Source organism: Gossypium hirsutum, chromosome D01 (assembly GCF_007990345.1).
Source record: "Gossypium hirsutum isolate 1008001.06 chromosome D01, Gossypium_hirsutum_v2.1, whole genome shotgun sequence".
Taxonomy (NCBI): Eukaryota; Viridiplantae; Streptophyta; class Magnoliopsida; order Malvales; family Malvaceae; genus Gossypium; species Gossypium hirsutum.
In genome coordinates, this window is record NC_053437.1 from 60,991,620 (window position 1) to 61,015,584 (window position 23,965).

Below are 23,965 nucleotides of genomic sequence, written 5' to 3' on the forward strand. Positions count from 1 at the left end.
AAAAAATTATAAAAGAAATACGAATCAGCCTAAAATAGATTTGGGTTGACCATTTACAAATATGGTTGGGTTTGCGCAAAATTTTAGGCTCATATTCCTAGTTGAGTCGAGTTAGGACAAACATAAAGCATATTAATATTATACTTAAACTCGGTCCTACCTACAAACACCTCTAGTGACAATAACTATTTATATAGAATTTATTTTTATTCATAATCCATTCCCAATTTCCATCTTTAAATTAGAGGAAACAAAAATACGTTTTAAAGATGTTGTAAAAACATGTGACTTTCAAATTAACTATATTAGAAAAGGTAAAAAGATTCAAATATCAAATAATAAAAATCCTAATGGTATAACTCTAACTTTTGGCCTAATAGTTTGAATGTTCATCTTAAAAATTCGTGACATGATTCGAATCACACATGGAAGGTATGCAAGTTAACAATGATTTACTGTCTCTCCCTTGTCCTTGAAGGCCATGTGTTTAGGCATTTGCATTAAGGTTCAAAGTTTGAGAGTTGGTATTCCAAAGAAAAAACAAGAGTTAACAATGATATACTATTTGGTAAATTCGTTCAAGGTCTTTAAATTATTAGTAAGTTTACATCTAAGTTATTTAATTTTAAAAAGTTACAAAATGGTCATTAATCTATTCAAAAGTTTTTTTTTTAAGTCACTAAGTTATTAAAATCGTTATTGTATGACATTTTTTATTCGCATCACTTGTACCAATCAAAACCTCTCATTCTAATTCTTTTCTAAAGTTCATTTTTTATTTATGAAACAACTTTAAACATCACCAATCTGCAAATGAAAATCCAGACAATTTTATTCTTTGATTTCTAACATCAATCATTAGATCGACTTGGATCTAATGTATGTTCTTCCATTCATCAATGGGTATTAATTCACCGTACTGATAGTCAAATTATCACTTAAAGCTCGTTAATCAAGCTTAAAAAGACCTTAACAACCAAGTGACTTAAATAATTTTTTTCGAATAGTTTAATGATTTAATAAAAACTTTCAAATAATTTAGTGAGCATTTTGTAACTTTTTAAAGTTGAAAGACTAAAATGTAAATTTACTAATAATTTAAATGTGTTTGTTTAATATTTGGGGTGATTTAATTATAAATGTGAAAAAAAAGAAAAAGAAAGGAAGTTTGAGCCATGTTGGAAGTTCATCAGTCATGTGGATCCAATCTGCCATCAACGGCGCCAATACAGTGTTCTTATCGACCTTTACCAAAGCCCAGTCCACAGCATATCATCAACTGGCGGGAAAATGGGGAAAGCAAAGACCCAAATGGCGGGAAGGAATCAAATTCTAAAACCTACGCTATAAATTCAGAAACCAAAAATCTTCCCAGACCCAAAGTTCCTTTCTTCTGGCTTAAGAGGCGAAAAAAAGAAGAAGAATTTTAGAACTCAGAATACTTAAAATTGTTATTTTGTTAGATTTGGGCTAAAAATGGGAAAGAGAAAGAACTCTGGGGTTTCACGCGATGAAGAAGAGGAAGTAGAGGTGGAAAATCACTCTTCTTCAAATGAAAAGAGCTTATACGAGGTATTTCTAGGATTTTTTCATTATTTGGATTTGGAATTTAGGGTTTATCTGTTATTTTTGCCTGCGACGGAGCTAGTGTTTCTTTAATTTTATTCTTTTCTAGTGAAGTAATTTGTTGGCCCTAGATTGGAATTAACAAGTTAATGAAATGGTTAAATTATGTATCTACCAGGGATTTCAATTTTATTGTGGGTTCGATGTGACTTTCATTGCATCGTTCCATTGGCATTTCCATGAAAAAATTGAGCAAAGATGCTTAATAACGACGGATTGCTTGTAGGTTCTCAATGTTGCAAAGACGGCATCTCAGCAGGAGATTAAGAAAGCATATTATAAGTTGGCCCTGAGACTACATCCTGATAAAAATCCTGGTGATGAGGTAAAAGCCTCAAGTTACTTTGTTTTCTGAATTTAGGTTTCGTTTTCTATTTATGTGTGTGGGATTTTTCATGGAAGAATATAAGGGTAAATTTTGATTTCATTCATCTATACAGGAAGCTAAAGAGAAATTTCAGCAATTGCAAAAGGTGATATCCATTCTCGGTGATGAGGAGAAACGAGCCGTCTATGACCAAACTGGTTGCGTCGATGATGCTGTGAGTAAAATGTAGTTCAGGATTATATTGTTCTGACTTTTCATTTTGCTTCAAGTCTTTATGTCCAACACTCGTTCAGTGGAATATTTTAAGTGATATTGAGCATAGTTGTGTCGGACTGGACTTACCATTGTTATTACAAACAATTCAATTTAACTTGTCCATCTTGTCCAGTTTATTCCCTTATCAATTGAGCCTTTTTGAACTCTTTTCTCTGTTATTTGTTGATCAGGACCTTGCTGGAGATGTTGTTGAGAATTTGAAAACCTTTTTCAGGGCTATGTATAAAAAGGTTGCTACTTTTGTTGACTTTTCTTCCCTTTTATGTCATTAGAACATTGGCTTTTAGTTCATTAAAATCATGACGGTTTAATCAATCTCAGGTCACTGAGGCTGATATTGAAGAGTTTGAAGTGAACTATAGGGGATCTGACTCAGAGAAGGAAGATTTATTTGATCTTTATAAGAAGTGCAAGGGCAATATGAATAAGTAAGAGATGCAATTTGTATATGTCTCTGTATGTGTTCTGTCCCTTTAGCCAGTCCTGATTAAATTTGATCTTTTGTCCCCTCAACAGGCTTTTCTGTTCAATGCTTTGTTCAGATCCTAAGCTTGATTCACACCGTTTCAAGGATTTGCTTGATGAAGCAATAGCTGCCGGTGAGCCTTCATTCGAGCTTAGTTATTACCTGGTTCTTACAACTTTCAGTTGATGGATTTTTCCGTGATAGCATTTTCATTTTTTCTTTTGCTATTAGGGGAACTGAAAGAAACAAAAGCCTACGGGAAATGGGCGAACAAAGTAACTGAAATGAAGCCACCGACCAGTCCATTGAGAAGGAAGGAGAAGTGAGTCTTGTGCTGGGTCTTTTCCTTGCATTTAAAGCTATAAATCAACTTTGATGTTAAAGTATTTCCCTTTTTTCTCACCGGTGTTGAACAGGTTCGTTAAACAGTCAGAATCAGATCTACTTGCAATTATATCTGATACGGGGTTGCGCGCGGACCAAGATCGAGTTGCCAAGTCACGAGAAACTCCTACGAAAACCCTAAACAATTAGATCTGAAACGAAACAGAAAATTAAAAGATTAGATTTTTGAATTTTCAGATCTGAAATAAAATCCCCAAATCAGCAAAGAATCAAATTGAGAATAGAAATAAGTGTTAGGGTTCTTGAAACCCTCAAGGAGATTGTGATTCTGCTCAATTGAACACCAAGATAGTTTCCCCTAAATTTCGACAATCTAATTTCACCCAAAAAGAGTATGGAAAAACCCTAGAAATTGGGGATTTTTGGGCTGATTCCTTAAGATAGAAAAAGGCTGAAAACACAATAAGAACAGAAAATAGATTAGATAATGATTCAGCACAAGTAGAAATAAAGAAAGAATTGACAGTAAGAAATTAAAAGATAAGTCCTAAGAAGCCTTGAAATCTCGAAAGATCTCACAACTCCCTTCAAACGGCTCTAATCTCCCCTCCAAAGAATATCAATGGCAAGAAGAATGTTGAAGATGGCTCCCACAATCAAAAAGATTGTTAAAACAACTTCTAAAGAAAACTCAAGAGAAAATCCTTGAAGAACTCAAAGAGAATTTTCACTCAAATCAAATCTGAAATTTTCAATGTAATTGTAATGATAAGTGTTTAACAAGGTGGACAGCCATGCCTTTAAATAGGCCTTATAACTAGTCCTAATCTAATTAGAAAACTAAAATAAAAAAAACTCCTAATTATTTTAATATGGAAATTCGGTCAAAGGTCATTTTATCTGGGACTCTTGGATTGAATATTGACATAAAAATTTAAACTAAGTAAATAAATAAATAAATAAATAAAAATAAAAATAAAACTTTACAACTTGGGCCACTTTGACAATTTGGCCTGATTTTCAACTAAGTATGGATGGATTTCTTGATTGGGCTGGGAATTTGCTTATTGGGCCTCGCCTTCAAGAATTTGGGCTTTTGTGACTCGTATCATTCCCCCCTTCCTCAAAAAGATTCGTCCTCGAATCTGAAAAATCAAATGAACTCGACTTTCCTCTATCGAACGGGACTAATGGCAATTGAGTCCACTGAGAAGAATAGCCATGAGATAGTAAATAGCAACGGAAATAAGCTTGTAGTCCAATCATAAGCATAATAGAACAGGTATAACGCATGTGAATGGACAGATTCAGATTACCATGCAAACAATCTAATTTACTCACCACTGCCTCGTCAAATATTTGAAACAAAGATGGACATGTTTTAAGGCATTCAGTCGTCTCACATTGTTCCCACAAACCATGAATAAATTGCGAGTAATAAATCAAATGGTAAACATAATCGTCACAAGTAGGTATTTGAAAAGATTCACATGGTTCACAGAGTTGCATAATCATACCATGCATTAATCGACGGTCTATAGATTCACTCACACATGCATTATCAAAAACAAGAATCTTTTTATCAACCATCAAAACAGATAGATCATCAATAAATAAAATAGGACAGTCAAGCACGTTTCGATCTAAGTGTTCATCAACACGATCTTTATCACTATCCGAGGAGTACAAAAGTGTTTCAAAGGTTTCAAGCATCTTACCTCGATAAGCAGAAGAATAAGGGTCGATTTTACCTTTTTCATTTAAAACAAACCTTCGCTCATCGGGGGCATAGTGTAGTTGAATCTCCGTTGTTGAGTTAACCTTTGTCAAATGGAACTCAAACTTCATGTACAACCACATAAACTGTTTAAGGCACGAATATAAATTGAAAACAAATTTGGAAAATTTCGTTACCTTATTCTCCAAAACAGATTTGGACAAATTCGAGGATTTTACACAAGGTAAATCAAGAGAATAACAAATCACGCTTCTTTTCGTAATGACTTTATCAACCACAATCGAAGAGTAACAATTAATCGGATCAAAATGAGGGGATCTTTTAAGAACTAAGTCACCAAAAGTTTTATCAATAATTTTCAAATCTGCAATGGACTCGGTTTCTAAAATTTCCTTACCTCGCTTACCTTCGGGATCATGTAGTGTGATTTCATCTTTGCCTAAGTTGATCGTATGAAAGCGTCTTTCATTTGAGAGGTATTGAAGTTGAAAGTTATCTTTCGATCTTTCAGGAACCTGAAAAGTAGCAACACAAGAAAAATTCATATCTTGGTTAGTGGAAACATTCCTCACTAGCCTTTCCTCGTCTTTTTCTTTTGTTTCTTTTTCTAACTCATTTTCTCTTCTTTCTTCAACTTCTTTTTCAAATTTCTTTTCTGTTTCACATTCCTTTTCACTCTCAATCTCTTTTTGCTCTTTTTCATTCTCTTTTTCTTTTTCCTCACTTGTTTTAACAGAATTTCTCAGTTTGATTTGGTCCTCATGGACTTGTTCCGGAGTGAGCGGCACTAAGGTAAGTTTCTTTCCTTGATGCTTGAAAGAATACCTATTGGTACGACCATCGTGAGTGACTTTTCGATCCAGTTGCCATGGTTCTCCTAGCAATAAATGGCAGGCTTGAATAGGTACTACGTCGCACACGACTTCGTCTTGATATTTACCGATAGAAAACGCGATGCGCACTTGTTGAGTGACCTTAAATTGGCTTTCGTTGCTAAGCCCTTGTAGTTGATAAGGTCGTGGATGCTTGGTAGTGGTTAAGCAAAGCTTTTCCACCATCGTCGTGCTGGCTACGTTCGAGCAACTTTCACCATCAATAATAACTCTACAAAGCTTACCTTGTACATGGCAGCGAGTATGAAAGAGATGTTCTCGTTGCTGCTCGCTCTTTGGTTTTGCCAAAGAGGGTTGTCCACGATCATGAAGATCATAATCAGTTCTAGGGACACGCCGAGGAGCGCGCCTATGAGCAGGAGGCTGGTTATCCACATCGTCTTTAATTTGATCTCGATATTGAGGCTCTTGATTCAACCGCACCTCATTGATAGTAGCAGTCAACGCTCGAAGTGCAGCAGCCTGTTCGTCCAACTGTTGTTGGAATTTTTTAAATATGTCACTAGTATTATCACCTGTAGACATTTTTTTTAAAACCTGCAAAACACTCAACACTCAAAAATAAAAGTTATCAAACCTCACTGTTAATCACTCAAAAAGAAAAAATCAAATTCTCAATGAGGTCGAATTCAATCTTGTGAGTTCTTTATCAGAGTTTATATCAACCAATTAGAGAGTGTGAACCAAACTACCAAAGAATACTAATTTGCACTAGGATGCTAAAAACTGACGAGACACCAATTGATTCGTGTTGCACCGAGGAAGAAGTTGTGCACACGTTTAAATCCTACTAACACAAGAAACAAGAAGGTGTTAGATAACGTAAAGGAAGAATAAAGGGAAACAAATGAAAACCTACAGCTAAGAATCAATAAAAATTGCTGAAAACAGAAAACCCGAAAAACTGCGGAGTAACTTGACAACTTCGTTCGAGGTGTTCCCGATCTCCAAAAATCACAAAATTAAATCTGGAATGTCTTCAAATATTGAATTTTTGATCTGGAAAGTTTTGGCACCAAATTCAACCCGCTGAATATTTTTTTAATTTTTTATTAGATTTCGTCTTTTTTCAATTTTTTGACTTTTTCGACTTATTTTTTTTGCGGGAAATATTTTTGTATATTCAATAACAGTGCCAAAAATATGTATGTAAAATTTCAGATCAATCAGAAAACATTTACCCGCTCAAATGAATTTTTTTCGAAAATTTTTCTGTGTAAAACTGCTGTTTGTAATTTAAAAAATAGAGATCAGTTTAGAAATCAACCAAGAACACCCAAAACGCCCAAAATCTGATACCAAATGATACGGGGTTGCGCGCGGACCAAGATCGAGTTGCCAAGTCACGAGAAACTCCTACGAAAACCCTAAACAATTAGATCTGAAACGAAACAGAAAATTAAAAGATTAGATTTTTGAATTTTCAGATCTGAAATAAAATCCCCAAATCAGCAAAGAATCAAATTGAGAATAGAAATAAGTGTTAGGGTTCTTGAAACCCTCAAGGAGATTGTGATTCTGCCCAATTGAACACCAAGATAGTTTCCCCCAAATTTCGACAATCTAATTTCACCCAAAAAGAGTATGGAAAAACCCTAGAAATTGGGGATTTTTGGGCTGATTCCTTAAGATAGAAAAAGGCTGAAAACACAATAAGAACAGAAAATAGATTAGATAATGATTCAGCACAAGTAGAAATAAAGAAAGAATTGACAGTAAGAAATTAAAAGATAAGTCCTAAGAAGCCTTGAAATCTCGAAAGATCTCACAACTCCCTTCAAACGGCTCTAATCTCCCCTCCAAAGAATATCAATGGCAAGAAGAAGGTTGAAGATGGCTCCCACAATCAAAAAGATTGTTAAAACAACTTCTAAAGAAAACTCAAGAGAAAATCCTTGAAGAACTCAAAGAGAATTTTCACTCAAATCAAATCTGAAATTTTCAATGTAATTGTAATGATAAGTGTTTAACAAGGTGGACAGCCATGCCTTTAAATAGGCCTTATAACTAGTCCTAATCTAATTAGAAAACTAAAATAAAAAAAACTCCTAATTATTTTAATATGGAAATTCGGTCAAAGGTCATTTTATCTGGGACTCTTGGATTGAATATTGACATAAAAATTTAAACTAAGTAAATAAATAAATAAATAAATAAAATAAAAATAAAACTTTACAACTTGGGCCACTTTGACAATTTGGCCTGATTTTCAACTAAGTATGGATGGATTTCTTGATTGGGCTGGGAATTTGCTTATTGGGCCTCGCCTTCAAGAATTTGGGCTTTTGTGACTCGTATCAATATCTCAGCGCAGAAGTGAGAGGAAAGACCGGTTTGATTCCATGTTTTCAACATTGGTGTCCAAATATGGGGGTAACGCAGATTCTGAGCCTACTGAGGAAGAATTTGAAGCTGCAAGGAGGAAAGTTGAAAGTCGAAAGGCCTCCAACAAATCAAAGCACAAGTGACATCAGGCCTTATTCTAGGGTTGTTTCTGTGAAAACGATGAATATGGCGAGAATTATGGAAAATGCTAACTTGTCTTAATTATCTAAACAAACATGGAATGTTTCCTTGTATTCTAGTTACAGTCATTTGCATTTGCCTTGGGTTATCTACTTTGTAATGGACATGCTTGCTTTAACTATACAACACAACCTAGTCTAGTCGTCACACCCATCATCCATCATCCTTGTGTTTACTGATTGGGTTGCCACACCCGTCAACAACTTGGTCGGGTTGCCATACCCGTTATCATTTTGTAAATATTTATTCAATATTACTTATCAAAAACTAAGGTCATAAGCTACATTCGTTAACTCGTTAACGGTGAATAATCCTCTCGCTCACATTTTAATAGACATTATGCATTTCTTATGTAAAGGATAATGCACATTTTTTTTTGTTTTATATTACCAATGAATATGTATTTCAAGAGGATGGTCCACATTTATATATTTTTTTATCACCAATGAGTGTTTTACACTCTTTCCATTTTATATCGTCAATGGATGGTTTGTACTAGCATTTTATATCATCAATGGATGGTTTTATATCGCTTACGTTTTATATTACCAATGGATAGTGTACATTTCTTACGTCAACGAATAGTATGCATTTCTTACGTTTTATATGTCATACCTTTTAATTTTATATTGTCAATGGATGGCTTAAATATCTTCTATTTTATATTTTCATTAATCGCATCTGCGATATACATACGACTCGTATCCATTGTATAAATTCGGATTCTCTAATTGACAATTGCACCACTTGAGTATGCATTATATATTTTTGGATTGTCGAGTTAATGGGCATACCACTTGTTAAATAATAAAGCACAATTTACACAAATCAACTATGAATAGGAATACCATCAACAAACACATTATTAAAAAGATTGTGCACGAATTTCAAAAGCCTCTCAAAGCACGGTATGTTCCCATGTCATTGGGCCAATAATTGTACCCTTCATCTAAATACAAACAAATTTTTTGGGTAAGTTCTCTGCAATTTCCATCAGTTACTTTATTTGTAACAACTACCACTTACCAGATAACTTGCATGTGGTCACTTTATAACCTACCTCTTAATTAAGGGGGACTATTCTTTTATCTCTACCAAATTGGATTTGATTGAGCCCTCCATTGGGCCACTACATCTCCTATAAATATCCCAATATATCATTTAGTAGTGGGACTCTTCTCCACTCGAAACCCTAATATGCTAATCATGCATCTTAAGTCCCTCTACCTATCTAGTTCTCGGTCCTAGAATGGGTGAACTGGTTTCTTTTGACACCGTCCCTCTCCTTCTTCTCCATCTCTGTTAATATTGTGGATGATATTTAAAATATTTTAATAGTATATAATATTTATAGCATGTTTTAATATTTCCACATACATACGCGTGTAATGAGATTCTATTTTTTTCTATTTTAATATCGTATATATTCATTTGTTACTATTAATTTGTTCCAAACCACATTTTTCATCATTCATTGTATATTGTGTACGTGTGATAAGATTTCTAATGTTTATAATATGTGCTAATATAGTTTAAATTTAATAATATATATTTAATATTTTAATAATATATTTAAAAATTTCCAAAATTTTATATTTTTAATTCCATTATCTCATAAACATAGCTCTCTCTCTCTCTCTCTCTCTCTCATAAATATTCTCACACACCCCTCTCTACATCTCTATCAATTATCACTAGTCATTTTCTTCATTTATTTCTTTTAACATCAAAGATTACATATCACCAAATGAAAACAAAAATTAAATATAAAAGATTTAGCAAAAAAAAAAAGAAGAAAAATTGGGCAAAAATTGTCAACAGTAGATAACACATGTCATGATAAGAAGATAAAATAACTCCAAGACATAGAAATAAATAAATAAATAAATAACACTAATGAACAACAATGCACAAAATAAAATTATCTATACAAGAGAACATGCATTGACATAAGAACATAAAATCAAGATGAACAACTAGTGCAAGTAGAAAAAAAAGGACAATAAACACAAAATAATATATATAAAGAACACGTATCACCAAGGTTCTCATGGTCAGGTTGGACTTATACAAGGTATTTAGATTTATTTTTTAAGTTCGAGTCCAATTTGAAAAATAGATTTATTTTTTTATTTAAGCTTGACCTAAATTAAGAAAAATAAATCTGGGTCCGACTTTACCCGCTCATATTTATTTATTTTTAGATTGATTTTTATTTAAAAATAATTTTTTTCAAAAATATAATACACTAATGTACTAAAAATGTTAAAATAAATATAATAAATATTTTATTGTATTAAATATAATTTTTAAAATTTTATATTTTAGGTTGGGTTATTTAGTTGGGTAATGTTTTTTTTTTAGGTTTTGGGCAATGAGTTTAATTGTTATTGGCTTATTGATTTAATATAAATATAAAAATATATAATTATTATTTAACATACATAATTAATATAATATTTTTATAACATAATATATTCGGGCAAGGTAGGGCCGGACTTGGGCTAAATTTTTTTACCTAAGACTCGTCCCATATAGAAAACGAGCCTTGAATTTTATTTAAACCTATTTTCTAGTCTCGTATTTTATCCAAATATTCCTATTTTTTAAACAGACCTTCAGACCTGGACGAATGGCTTGACTCATGAGCATAACTACACCAAAAACAATAACAACAACATGTATACATTATAAAGGTCATAATTTATTAAATCATTGTATGTGATGCTCACTACATTTTTATAATATTTGTAAATATATTGTTTGTAATATTTTATATTATATTTTTTTCATTATTATGTGTTATATATACATAATTTTTCATATTATCTAATTATGTAAATTAATATATTACGTGTTAAATAAATTATTACAACCTATGTAATACTCATTTTTATCATTTACATATATTATATATTACATATTACATATTGGTATTTACCCTACCAAAATGTAATATAAGCAACAAGTTGACAATAGGCTAAAACTTGTTTTTATGTGCCGGTCGAATTTTAATTTGATTGGTATGAATATTGTTGTCAATACAGGAGGATGTGGGTTCGAGTACGCTAAAGTGCACTATCCTCCTATTTATAGGTTGAGGAGAGGCTATGAGTAGTTCTAAGCGTTGTGTCAAAAAAAACTAGATATCATCGGAACCTATAATGAAATTATTTTAAAAAAAATTATTTTTATGTTTGAGGGTTGGTAATTTTTTTAATTTTATTTATAATAATATTAATAAAAATATTTGAGTTATTGGGTTTTTTTTTTTACTTTTAAAAAATTTTATGAAAGAAAAATATATGAATTATTAGGCTTTTTCCTAGGATAAAAAATGATATTTCATAAAGTAATATCCCAAATTTATTTAGTCAATACACATTGAACTAGTTAATACTGATGATATTGTAACTTATTTTAATACAGAGGTACTAAATATATTATTTCCCATATTATTACACTAATCATTTTAAATTGATTTAAAATTTTAAATTATTCTAAATTATCGAGATTATATCAATTAGGTATTTTGGTAAAAAAAATTTCAATTTAACTATTAAATGGAACGCCCAAAAATCTTAGTCTTTAGGTTTTTGAAACATTTACTTAAGTTTTATCGTTTGTTTTTTTTTTAGCTTTTACTTTTAAAAATTATGTGACAACGTTTTATTTATTTAAAATTTTCATGTTGAATTTAGCCATTTAAGATTTAATGTGTCATTTAATTTTAGTGGTTTTAATAATGAATGGTCTGATTGATATAATATCGATAGTTTAAGGATGAAATTAAAACAATTTCAAATTGAGTGACAAAGAATTAACTCTATAAGCTGGTGTCTTTGATGTTTAATTATTCTATTTGAACTTTGAAGCATGGCCATATTAATTAGGTGAAGTAATTTGTTTCTTAAAAGAGAAGAGCATTGGTAAGTAAGATTGGGGACAAATTAAAATAGAGTGACATAATACCACATTGTTTTTGACAGAGAAGCTAAGTTGGGTCATGCTTAAATTAAGCAACAAATTAACTTGCTAAATAAGCCCCTAATCCATTCATCATTATCCCTAAATATCTTTTCTATAATTAAAATTTAAAAGTAGGGTTGACAAGAACTCGTGTGTTGGCACGATAGTTAAAGTGTTCACCGCTCTAGATGCGGTCTAAGTTTGAGTCACGTTAGTTGCTTTACTGTTAGGGCTTTGCTTTTATCTACATAAAAAAAAAACAAGATGACTAACGAGATGAAATAAATGATTATTTATAGATTTATGATATTTTACACATTGCATCAAAATTTATGTACGGTTTTAATATTTACTATATTTAACCCTATTATTAAATTTAATTTATAACTTTACTTTTCTCTTGAATTTTACCATTAAAAATTTAAAAAATATTTTTTATTAAATTTATCTTTACAATTTTAATTTTAAAAATATTGAAGACATTTAATTTTGATAATTAACAATGATAAGGTAATTAATATAAAATTAAAAATAATAAAAATGGTTATTTTATAAAAATAAACTTATTTTCCCTTTTTATATATGTGTATTTTTTTTATTTTCAAAGTATTTAATTTTAAATTATTGACCCCTCAAAAGCACCACTTTCGTTGACCCATTCTGGAACATTCTAAGACTTTTTTCAAAAAAAAAAAAGACTACCAAAAAAGAAAAAAAAAGCTCTAATATTACTTTCTTTTTTTTTTCCTTTTTAGAAAAAATGGGTAATATATATTAAATAAAAGATGGTGACTGTACAACTACATGCTAGAAAACATTCCCTGGTTTATATGTGTGTGTATGTAAGTTGATCTCCCCATGAATCTGCAAATGCAAGCAAAGCTTTTTTGCCTTTCACTTTGGTTTTTCCCACACCTCACCTTCTCCACTTGACCTTCATATATCTTTCATTTTCACCCACTTCCTTTGTTTTCCCTTTATATATATAATCAGATCTCCAATAGTTATTATTAATTTGGTAAGTCTTATTTATTTATTAAGTGTTGGATGTTGCTTTTGCTTTTGTTTCGCCACCCTCTTCTCTCTCTATCACTCTGATATCATCATTGTCAAATTTTAGCTTTACTTAATTTTGGGTCTGTCTCTTACAAATAAGATCCTACCATTTTCTTTTGGAGAGCTTGCTACTCTGTATTCAACTTCTTTAGTCCTGTCCTGGTGTGCTTTTTGCCTTTTCTGCAAATTTCTTTGCCCAGGCATCAAATTTTGGAGCTTGGGTTTTTTCTTTTCTTTGCTCATTTACTTGTTTTGGGTGAGATTTCTGATATGGGTTTCTATTTTTGTTGAACAAAAAAAACCTGGATATTAATGTTTGGTCTTTTTGAAGGTCTCCATGGCGAGTCACAATGGTGATGGCAAGTCCAAGATGGAAGACTATGAAGTTATAGAACAGATTGGAAGAGGAGCTTTTGGAGCTGCTTTTCTTGTTCTCCATAAACTTGAGAAAATCAAGTAAGTATTTTGAGGAACATTCAAGTGAGTTCTAAACAATATTTCTCTTTGGGAGGGATTGTTCTTTGTTTTTGTTTTTCTTACTAATGAAATCCTGGAATGCTTAAAATCAAGGTTTCTTATGATTGGTTATGCAACAATGCCTATATTCTGAATATGTGGCCTTAATTTCATTATTGGCAGCTGTCGGTCTGTTTACACGTCTTTTAGCAATTATTGACTTAGTATGATATCTTTAATTTTCTTATTCTGTTAGGTATGTGTTGAAGAGGATTCGGCTGGCTAAGCAAACTGAGAAGTTTAAGCGAACAGCACACCAAGAGGTCACTTCTTAAAATATTTCCTCATTTAAAAAAAAAATTAATTAAAATGTGAGTTGTGGTGAAAGTTGCAGAGATTATTCCTTAATATTTTCATGTTGATTATCCACATACCTTTATTTGGTATTTTCTAGAGTGCTTCTTTTTTTGGTAGAAAAAAACTTAATTAATCAATAGTACGCATAACATGAAGTCCATTGGCCTTTGCCAATGAGAAAGAAATCGACTTAGGCGGTTCATTACAAACATAAAGACAGTCCACAAAATTAAAATTATTTGAGGAGGCATTAGCTTGAAAACAGATATCCAGTTGCCATCGTGATCTCAAATAAGGGCCCCTACTGCTTTCTTGAGGTTTCCAGTCATAGTCACCAATATTAAGTTTCATCCATCCTTGCGTAGGGGCTTGCCGAGTAACTGTGATAGCTATGGGAAGTGCTGGCAAAAGAGCAAGAAATTTCCCTGCGCCCACTAGTACTCTTTACTTAATGGTTGAAAGCTTTCAGGTTTGGTGCCATTTAGGAGCATAGAGGTGGAAGCTGTAGATATACATTGCATTATCAAATTGATCCCTTCTTTGGGGAACATGAAAAAAAGAGAATCTGTTGGACAAAGTTCGTTTCCAATTTACCATAGGCCTTCTCCAGGTCAAGTTTGATGACCTTTGCCCCTTTCTTTCCCTTCATACTCAGTCATCAGGTTATTCCGCAATAGTCTACATTCTCTAAACCTAGGGCTTGCATATATAATAGAAAGCAAACAAGACGAGTTAGAAAGAGGTAACTTAACCATGGCATGGATATCCTGCTCAGCATCGCATAGTTACTCAATGGTCACTGCAAAGGAATTCAACAAAAGCCAAATACCCTCCTTGTGCTTGATTGTGCTGGTGTCAAAGCCAGGAATCAAAAGGCAGTCTGTCAACAAACTTCGATACCTCACTTGTGTGCACCTTGGTCTCAGCAATTGCAATGATTTGTGGGTTATGTTGTCTCACCATGTCACGTACTGTACGTATGGGAATTGCGGTACTGCCCCCCCTTTCCAACCCCCAACAATTCATCATCATGGGTTTCGGTTACGGAGGTAATCTTGGATCTGTTGAGCCAATCTGCATCTGGGATTATGTCCGTCTCCTGCACTGGCATCATCTCAGTTTTTGGCTAGAGCAGTTAAATTCCATTTTCATTAATCTTTTTTAGTGTTCAATTTTCTATGGTTGAATGAAACCCTGACCATAGAATCTTGATTTCAGAAACGTTTTGGTTATTGGGTTGTCTATTTTTTATTTAACAATCCAACCTTGTCATGTGTTGACCCTTTAGGTTGCACACCTTTATCTACCCAATGGGATGCTCTAAACCTTTAGTTTGCCCCTGTTCCATTTCCCATCCTTGTTGCCACTCTGAAGGCTGTGCCTGCGATCTTTATTTTTCCTTTTGGAGTGAGTTACAGTTTTCTTTACAGACTATACAAATATATTTTGTATATTCTGCTGTTTTAGCCTTTTATGGTCATTATTATAACAAATTGTTGACGCATACATCACACCTAGAACCAGTCAATTGGAAACAATCTAAAAACTGTTCATGTTGCTTCGACCATCCAAGTGCCGTTTCCCCTCTGCTGTCATATCCATCGGTTAGTTATAGTGTGTGTCTGGTTTGAGGCACAAAGAGAAGCAACCGTTGCTGTAGTTGAGGTGAGGGAATAATTTCATATGTAGCAATCCAACATATGTTTCCTGAATTTGGAAATAGGCTTCTCACCAGAAAAAGTTGGGTTTGAAGATTCGTAGTCGATTGAGAAAGAATTTATTATAGTTGGGGAAAATATGCCTTCACTTGTCCAAAGATAAGTAAGACCCTCATAATTTGTGTAAACGTGATGCCAAATAAGATACCAATGATACCTGGATAGCTCATTCTTTGATATTAGTAATTTTTTCATATTGCAAACCAAGAATACCTTGATTCATGTCCTGGCAGTCCTTGTTTGAGACCGTTTCTCAATTGTGCCTCTTTTTTGCAGATGGAACTGATTGCCAAATTGAATAATCCATATATTGTCGAGTACAAAGATGCTTGGGTTGATAAGGTGAAGTGGCTTTACAAGTATTTTAGTTTTACAATGGATATGAAAGAGTTTATGCACAATATTATTGTTTATATTGCTAAGCACAAAATTTACTCTTCATTGATTTGTTAATTTGTGTTCATGCTTCTCAGGGAAACAGTATATGCATTGTAACTAGCTACTGTGAGGGAGGGGACATGTAAGTTACCTAAAAAGGAGTTTTTCGTTTTTTTGAATAAGATTTTGGAGGAATATGCAAGTTCTTTAATCATCTTATATACATTCTAGGGAATTTTTATGCTCGTAGACTTCATTTGTATTAAAAACTGACATAAATTCTCACTGCTAAATTTAACTAGTATGATTTTTGTGTCAGCTGTAGATGTAGGTAACCTAATTCATCTTGGTAGATTGGCTAAGAAATGATCAAAATACTCCATATTCATATTGTCAAGTTTGTAATCCTTCAACTGAAACACTGACCATAAAAGTTAATGAGTCGGATTTATAGTCAGACTGTATTGTTAGGTATCATGATCATCTGTTTTTAATCAGATTATAATGTAACTAAATAGCAACTGAAATTCCACTAATTTTTGTTGGAATAAGGGCTGAGCTAATTAAGAAGGCCAGAGGTATGCACTTTCCCGAGGAGGTAATGAGAAATACTGCAACTAAACTACTTATATACACCTGCTAGAGATGTTATTAACCCTCTTATTTTTCTCTTTGGCTTTCTAGAAAATATGCAAGTGGATGACTCAGTTGTTGTTGGCTGTGGACTACCTACACTCAAACCGTGTTCTTCATCGGGATATGAAGGTAATACTTCTATAATCATCCCTTTAGTGAAGAAGGTTCTTAAATGAGGATGCTATTCTCTAATTTCTATTTCATCTCAGTGTTCCAACATATTCCTTACGAAGGATAATGACATCCGGCTTGGTATGAAGACAAAAGGATTACTATAAAGGACTCGTGTTCTTTATCAGGTTTTGTCTCCTTTTTTAATATGCCTTCTAAGATTTGTATGTCTTATATGGACTGTACAGGTGACTTTGGACTTGCAAAATTACTTAACACTGAAGACCTTGCTTCCTCGGTATGATCTCGTGCTAATCTTTTCCCTTTTATGAAACTTTCTTGGAAAATTCTTCTTTGAAAACCTGTCTTACAATTCCTTCAATGCACTTAGATTATTTTGCAAGTACTTCTGATTGAAAAAAAAAGAAATGAACTGCTATTGTTAATAAATATCTTAGTAGTTTTGTTTATAGAATTTGTCAAAACCACTTTTTAAGGATTCATTCCATTTCTTTTACATTGTCTGCATACATTCAATAGGTTGTTGGCACACCCAACTATATGTGTCCGGAGCTCCTTGCAGATATACCTTATGGCTATAAATCGGATATATGGTCACTTGGTAAGAATTTCAAAGCTTGATCCCGAGATGGAAAATCTGTTATAGTTTCAACTACGAGTGATAGATTTGTTATTCCAGGTTGCTGCATGTTTGAGATTGCTGCACATCAACCTGCATTTAGAGCTCCAGTGAGTTCTTCTAAGTCAAGCTATAGACATTGCCTTAGTATCGTTAAACTACCATCAATTTGTCTGTAATTTGCTTTGCTATAGAGTCTATAGTAAACTGAAGTTATTGGTAACAAATAGGATATGGCGGGACTTGTTAACAAAATCAACAGATCATCCATTTCTCCTCTCCCGATTTTGTATTCCTCCATGCTGTAAGCATTTTCTTCCATATAATCATTTATGGATGTGTTACTTAACGATACTGATAATGCTATTTCATTTCCTTTTAAAAAGTCTAATATTTGTAGAAAATGAAATGACTTCATGTTTCAGGAAGCAAATAATTAAGAGCATGCTAAGGAAGAACCCGGAACACAGACCAACCGTGAGTGCAAGTGATCCTGTCTTTAGCTTTCTAGTTTTAAATGCTACCATCCATACTGATCCTGAGCATTCTGATACTTCAGGCTGCTGAACTCTTAAGACACCCCCATTTGCAACCTCATGTCCTTCGCTGCAGAAATCCATCTACGGTTTATCTTCCGGTAAAGCCCACAAACAGCCCAAAGGAGAAGACACCTAGAAAATCATTTTCGAACAAACCTGGTATTGGGAAGGACAGGGGGTTTGGGATTAAAGATGCTGGGGTATCGAATGGGCAACGAAATATACATCCATTTCCGAGAATGGCTGATGTACATGTAAGCTGTTCACCTACTCATGAAAAGCCAGCATCCTCGGCTAGTACCAAAGACAACCCTGTCACTAAGAGGGTTGATCCTACTAGCTGTGCAGTCGAAATATCCAAAGCTACTAGTGATTCCAAAGACACGTCCACTGATTCCGAAGTAAGTGTTAGCAACGGAGACAAACAGGCTCAGCTTAGAAGTGTTCCCCGAAAGGATGCTGATGTGGAGTCTACTTCGGAGACAGCATTCAATTCTAAGCATGATGAACAAGAAGAACCCACTTTTGAGCACACTCAAAACTTTCCTGAAGCTGATATGAAGACTAAAAATAAAAAAGATGAGACAATCTGTGATGTTCAGGTTCTTGAAGAAGCAGCAAAAGAGGTTCTCGATATATCGAGGGATTCTAGTAAACTGACAATCTCCAGTATAAGTTGTGATGATAAAAATGGGTACCGTGATGACGGAAGTTCATCATCTACTATTTATGAGACTGATGTTGATCGAATATGCTCGTCAACTAAAACATGTAGTCATAATGCTACAACAGAAGGTGCTGACACGAGCTATTTGTCATCTGAAAGTAATGCTGTGCATCCAAGTGCAGGTGAAGCAGGAGCAGCATCCGAGAATAATACAAAAGATAGTGCACGACCGGTTCACTTGACGGCAAGTGATGTATCGTTACTGAGTAAACTGACAGCCATGAGCGGTGACGAAATTAAGAGTGTGTGGGAGAATCCGAGCCAGGAAAGAGCTGATGCATTGGAGTCTCTGCTTGAGCTATGTGCCCAGCTTCTTAAACAAGACAAAATCGATGAGCTTGCTGGTGTGCTGCGACCGTTCGGGGAAGAAGTTGTGTCGTCAAGAGAAACAGCAATTTGGTTAACAAAGAGTCTCATGGCTGCCCAAAAGTTCACCGGTGCAACCTAACTTTCATGAATTGGTTGGAGTCATAATTTATTCATCGTTGCGAGAAAATGTTTTCTTTTTGCCTTCTTACATATATGTTTTGACATAAAGTGTGTATTTCTTCTGGTTTGCTTGAAGAGAAAGAAACTCGAGAAACTATATTTTGGGGGATTTCTATGGAATAATAACTGACACTGGTGATCTTTTATTGTTCCAAAGTAGAAATGTCGATTTAAGCATATGCAATATCCGAAAGCCAGAATTTTTCAGAAAACATATTTATATCCGTCAATTTGGGATACGGGATCTATAGATGATTAACTCGACCTGACTCAACCTGATCACTATCTCTAATGGAAGGAATGTGAATTCACATATTTATTACATTACTTTCATATTTATTAAATGGGTTTTTTTTTGTTGTTGTGTTTTTAATATCATACCCTAAATTACCATATCTATCAAACAATCATTTCTTTGGAGTGCAAAGTATCACTTGGAATTCAAACATATATCATAAACGTACAAACAAGTAAAGTGAAGAAAGCCATCTTCAACAATGAACAAAAAGAAAGAAAGCACCCCAAGTAGTATTTTTACATTTATTAATCCACCATTTCTTTTTTTGATTCTTCAATACTTCATGGTTTCATCCATTTTTTGCTGTGGCTTACTGTAAAAAGTAGGCAAAGAAAGAAACAAGTGTGGCTCCAACCAAGGACTCAATAACAGGCATTGTTGAGATTGCGATGCTGGAATCTGGGCCTGGGCCAGATGCTGAAGCTGAAGCTGCAGCTGCAGCTGGAGCTGAAGCTGGAGATGGAGCTGGAGAAGCGCCAGCAGCCAGGACCGCGCTCATAGAGGCGGCGGCGACAATGACGGCGCATGAGATCTTCTTCATGTCCATGGTATTGAAGAATAAAGGTTAGTGAGAGTAAAGAGACCTAATGTGATGAAAAAAACAAAATTTATTGTGTTTTTATTTTGCTTTTCTCAAAGGCCTGAAGAACAATGGTTGAAGTGAGTTGATATTTATACGTAAAATGAATGTCTATTTTAAGGAAGAAGTGGTTTCTTGTGAGCTTCAAATATGGTTTTTGTTTGGTTTTGCATGTTTTTAGGGCCGAAATTGATGGCCAAAGCTGAAAATTAATAAATATTATTAAAAATGATCAGTTTTTTTTAAGTTATTCCGGGGTGAGGGGTACTTGTCATATTTCGGCGTGGGACACATTTTATTTGATGGTTTTTTGAATGTTAAATATTATTGCATGGATTAATTTTTATTGGTATTGAAAACACATCACGTTATGGCAGGTTAATGTCTCACAGTTTAATGGATCTTCCACTTATTTGATTTAAACTATTTATAACTTATCAATGGATATAGCCCATTTGGTATGAATAGTTTATCAGTCTAGGTGTAGATGTTCTTATTTGGGCATCTTGTTTGGGTTACTGGATTTATATTCTTAAATTCTTGGTGCTAATATTGACAAGAATTTATTGAAACTTTAGCATTTGTCAAATTACTACAAAATGGATGGAAAATTTAACTGTTTTTTAACTTTATTGACGTGGCATACAAGTGGATTGCCACGTGGATAACACACGTCAACATTTAATTAATTTTTAAAAATTTTAAACATTCAAAAAATATAAAATTTATTTTTAAAAATTAAAATCATTAAAATTATTTAAAAATATGAAAAATATATTTTAATATTTTAAATTTTAAAAATTAATTAAATACTGACATGTCATCCATTTGTATGCTACATTAGTAAAGTTAAAAGATATTAATTTTTCTATTTATTTTGAGTTGATTTGACAAAAAATGCAAATTAGAAAATTAAAAAAAATGAAAATTTAATTAAAGAGCTAAAATGATTTTTAAAAAAAGAAAGAAAGAAAGCATTATGACATTTTTTATTTTAAATGATGAGGAGTTATTAGAATGATTGGTTTAATTAAGATTTTTAAGTGAGATTAGTGGATAATTTTTTTAAGAGTATAAAGTAAAAAAAATTGTAATCACATTATTATCTTTATTGTTGTTTTATTTAATTTTTAATTTTTTTTTATTTTTACTCAATTAAATTGGTGCCATAAACTCTCGAGTAAAATAATATTATGAATTAATCCATCATCAATCTAATTAAAAAAATAACAAAAAAAAATAGTAGTTTGCTTTTTATAGTTTTCATATCATATATTTAAATAAAATAATTTAAATCATTCTTTCAAAAATCACCTCTAAAAGAATCACTTAAAATTATTATCTCAATAAAATGTTAAAATATGTTTCAAGTCCTTGTACTTTTTAAAATTTAGAATTTAATCCATCTTTTATTTTCAAAGAAATTGAATCTCTCTCTCTGTTTTGGCAAATCTTAGTTATGTTTCTGATTTGGAGTTCTTTGATATTGGTTTAAACAAATATTTTGACGTGATCTCATGTTGATATTCTCTAATAAAAATTTAATTGCTGAGAAAAAACCATTACTTTCTTCTAAAAAAATCATTAATTTTCTTTTAAATAAGAAACAATTCCAGAACATAAATCAATAAAAAAGATGACAAAAATTAAATCTCAAGCCGACAGGTTTATCCCATACACCCCAATCCTTAAACATAACATTATGGATTGAAACAAAGAAAAAAACTAAGAAGATTTTCCAAATAAGGCTACCCTCGTAAATAAAGAGCTACCCTTGCTTTCGCATCCAACAAACAAAAGGCAAAATCATAGACATCTTTATCCACTTTGTTTCAAAGCCGAAATCACTTGAAGATAGTCACTTTCAACCATGACACCGTCCATACGAAGAGCCTCCAACCAAGAAAGAGCTTCCCGGATCGCAAAAGCTTCAACTAGCTTAGGCTCCAAGTTGGCTCGGTGATGACCTGTAAGGCCCTTAACAAAAACACCATTAGAGTCCCTCACTACAGCTGCAAAACTAGTCAATTGGTCCACCCCAAAACTTGTTGCATCTACTTTACATGGTTGAAATCTCAGGCGGTTTCATCCACCGTCGGCATTCACTACATCGGTGATCACCAGCTACAATGCTCAGATGACCAACAACACCTTGTACTTTATCGAATTTTCGCTTAACCAGTCTTGCAATGGGATATGCCAAAAGATAAAACGGCAGCCGCTGCCACAGATTCATTCTTCCAACAAAACATGTTTCGAGCAAACCAGATGCTCCATAGCGTCATTAGCAACTTGTTCCTCATGGCACTATCCATCGAATCAAAAAGCAAAACAAGCAAATTCAACACAGTGAGATTAGAAAAATCTAATCCAGCTAATTGCCTAATTTCGACAGCTTTCGAATAGTGCAACAACGCATCAACGAGACTCAATTTTGCCACATCTAGCACAAAGAGAGTCTAGGCGGAATCCTTTTCTCAACCAACCTCCATTTAAAGGAATAAAATCCCTTAAGTAGTGCCAAATAGAGATGTTCAAACCGTCCGTTTGTTTAATATCCGAATTGAATTAACTAAAATTATAAAAGTTTTAACCGTTAACCGAATCGAAAATTTTTCAAAATCTTTTAACCGACTGAAATAATTTCGGTTATTTCAGGCGGTTAATTGAATTAACCAAAATTTTTACATATTTTTTGTTTTGTTCAAATAAATTTGAAACATGAAAAAATACAACTTTAGAAACAAGAAAGTTTAAGACTCGAGTGATGAAATGACAAAAAAAAAAGTCAAGAAAAATAAAAGATGATCTGGTGTCAAGTGGCGCTAATGATAATAAAAAAAACAGTGCCTTTTTCTTTTAATTTTTTATTTAAAAATATATAAATCTATTATGATTTAAAGCTCATTATAATAATTTAAATAAATATAATTTATTTTAAGCTCATTCTTTAATTTTTATATTTCGACCTTATATAATACCTTGGACACATCTAATATATTGGGCCTATAATATTTTATCATTAATAATTTTGGTTAATCAATTAATTCGGTGACCAACTCATTAATAGTAAACTGAAATTTTAAAAAGCTCTTAACCGATCTTTGACCGAATTAGATTCGGCGACCAACTGATTAACCGAAATAATTTGATTCAATTCATTTGGTTAAAATTGAATTATGCACACAATCACCAAATAAAATGTTGATTGAGTCTTAGCTGATTGACAGTCATGCCTTTTAAAAAAACTAATTGGAGTAGCTGATTGAGTCTTAATTCAGTTGGCATTGACTTTGTTGTTGTTAGTGCAAGAGGATGTGGGTTCGAGTGTACTGAGGTGCACTATCTTCTTATTTAAGGGTTGGAGAGGGATTATGGGCTCATCATATTCAAATTTATAAATAAATGATATCTTATTATTTTAAAATTTTTTCTTACTAAAAAACTATTGAATTACACTTTATATTCTCTTTAATTGTATTTTCATTATAATTTAAACAATTTCTTATTATTTTAATTATATTTTACAATTTTTTTTAGTAAAATCGTTGTTGGAAATATCTATTTCGCTATTTTTGTATTTATTGAATATATGTTCTGTTTCATGTTTTTTATCATATCGAAATTACCATATTTATTCAACAATAATTTCTTAATTGCTTTTTTTTTCATTTATTTTCTCTCTTTAAAATGTAACATTACGATTTTTAATATTTATTTTTTAATATAATATCGATATAAATTGAGGTAATAGAATCATAATCTCCCATGGCCTAACATTTTGGAAATATATAAACGAACAAAAGTATTTTC

At 32.7% G+C, this 23,965-nt stretch overlaps 3 protein-coding genes across 8 annotated transcripts; 2 read left to right on the plus strand and 1 right to left on the minus strand.

Annotated features, from left to right (window-relative positions):
• The first annotated feature begins 1,168 nt into the window (after positions 1 to 1,168).
• Positions 1,169 to 8,481, plus strand: LOC121213999 (chaperone protein dnaJ 6). The gene is made up of 9 exons (XM_041087565.1): positions 1,169 to 1,572; positions 1,853 to 1,951; positions 2,067 to 2,168; positions 2,401 to 2,460; positions 2,552 to 2,658; positions 2,747 to 2,829; positions 2,928 to 3,018; positions 3,113 to 3,149; positions 7,973 to 8,481. The coding sequence occupies exons 1-9, from the start codon at positions 1,477 to 1,479 to the stop codon at positions 8,138 to 8,140; spliced, it is 843 nt and encodes a 280-aa protein (XP_040943499.1). The 5' UTR covers positions 1,169 to 1,476; the 3' UTR covers positions 8,141 to 8,481.
• A 4,493-nt stretch (positions 8,482 to 12,974) lies between these two features.
• Positions 12,975 to 19,430, plus strand: LOC121214000 (serine/threonine-protein kinase Nek6). Of its 6 annotated transcripts, none has more exons than XM_041087566.1 (14): positions 12,975 to 13,185; positions 13,555 to 13,679; positions 13,936 to 14,002; positions 16,031 to 16,096; positions 16,228 to 16,274; positions 16,685 to 16,730; positions 16,817 to 16,897; positions 16,978 to 17,020; positions 17,128 to 17,177; positions 17,420 to 17,501; positions 17,580 to 17,629; positions 17,750 to 17,823; positions 17,945 to 17,996; positions 18,079 to 19,430. In XM_041087566.1, exons 2-14 carry the CDS (start codon positions 13,561 to 13,563, stop codon positions 19,231 to 19,233), a joined length of 1,932 nt encoding a protein of 643 aa, XP_040943500.1. In that variant the 5' UTR covers positions 12,975 to 13,185; positions 13,555 to 13,560; the 3' UTR covers positions 19,234 to 19,430. The 6 variants fall into 6 exon arrangements, with proteins under 6 accessions (XP_040943500.1, XP_040943501.1, XP_040943502.1 ...); XM_041087567.1 differs by lacking the exon at positions 12,975 to 13,185 and adding an exon at positions 13,186 to 13,479; XM_041087568.1 differs by lacking the exon at positions 12,975 to 13,185 and adding an exon at positions 13,202 to 13,385.
• A 258-nt stretch (positions 19,431 to 19,688) lies between these two features.
• On the minus strand, positions 19,689 to 20,226 carry LOC121214001 (arabinogalactan protein 23). Its single transcript, XM_041087572.1, has one exon. It carries the CDS (start codon positions 20,117 to 20,119, stop codon positions 19,883 to 19,885), a length of 237 nt encoding a protein of 78 aa, XP_040943506.1. The 5' UTR covers positions 20,120 to 20,226; the 3' UTR covers positions 19,689 to 19,882.
• Positions 20,227 to 23,965: the final 3,739 nt, after the last annotated feature.

Excerpts from the sequence above, each read along its gene's own strand:
- LOC121213999 (XM_041087565.1), top strand. The coding sequence starts at position 1,477 with ATGGGAAAGAGAAAGAACTCTGGGGTTTCACGCGATGAAGAAGAGGAA. Across the intron at positions 1,573-1,852 it reads ATGAAAAGAGCTTATACGAG|GTTCTCAATGTTGCAAAGAC; the intron begins GTATTTCTAGGA and ends GATTGCTTGTAG. Across the intron at positions 1,952-2,066 it reads ATAAAAATCCTGGTGATGAG|GAAGCTAAAGAGAAATTTCA; the intron begins GTAAAAGCCTCA and ends TCATCTATACAG.
- LOC121214000 (XM_041087566.1), top strand. The coding sequence starts at position 13,561 with ATGGCGAGTCACAATGGTGATGGCAAGTCCAAGATGGAAGACTATGAA. Across the intron at positions 16,898-16,977 it reads TTCTTCATCGGGATATGAAG|TGTTCCAACATATTCCTTAC; the intron begins GTAATACTTCTA and ends ATTTCATCTCAG. Across the intron at positions 17,178-17,419 it reads CTGAAGACCTTGCTTCCTCG|GTTGTTGGCACACCCAACTA; the intron begins GTATGATCTCGT and ends TACATTCAATAG.
- LOC121214001 (XM_041087572.1), bottom strand. The coding sequence starts at position 20,119 with ATGGACATGAAGAAGATCTCATGCGCCGTCATTGTCGCCGCCGCCTCT.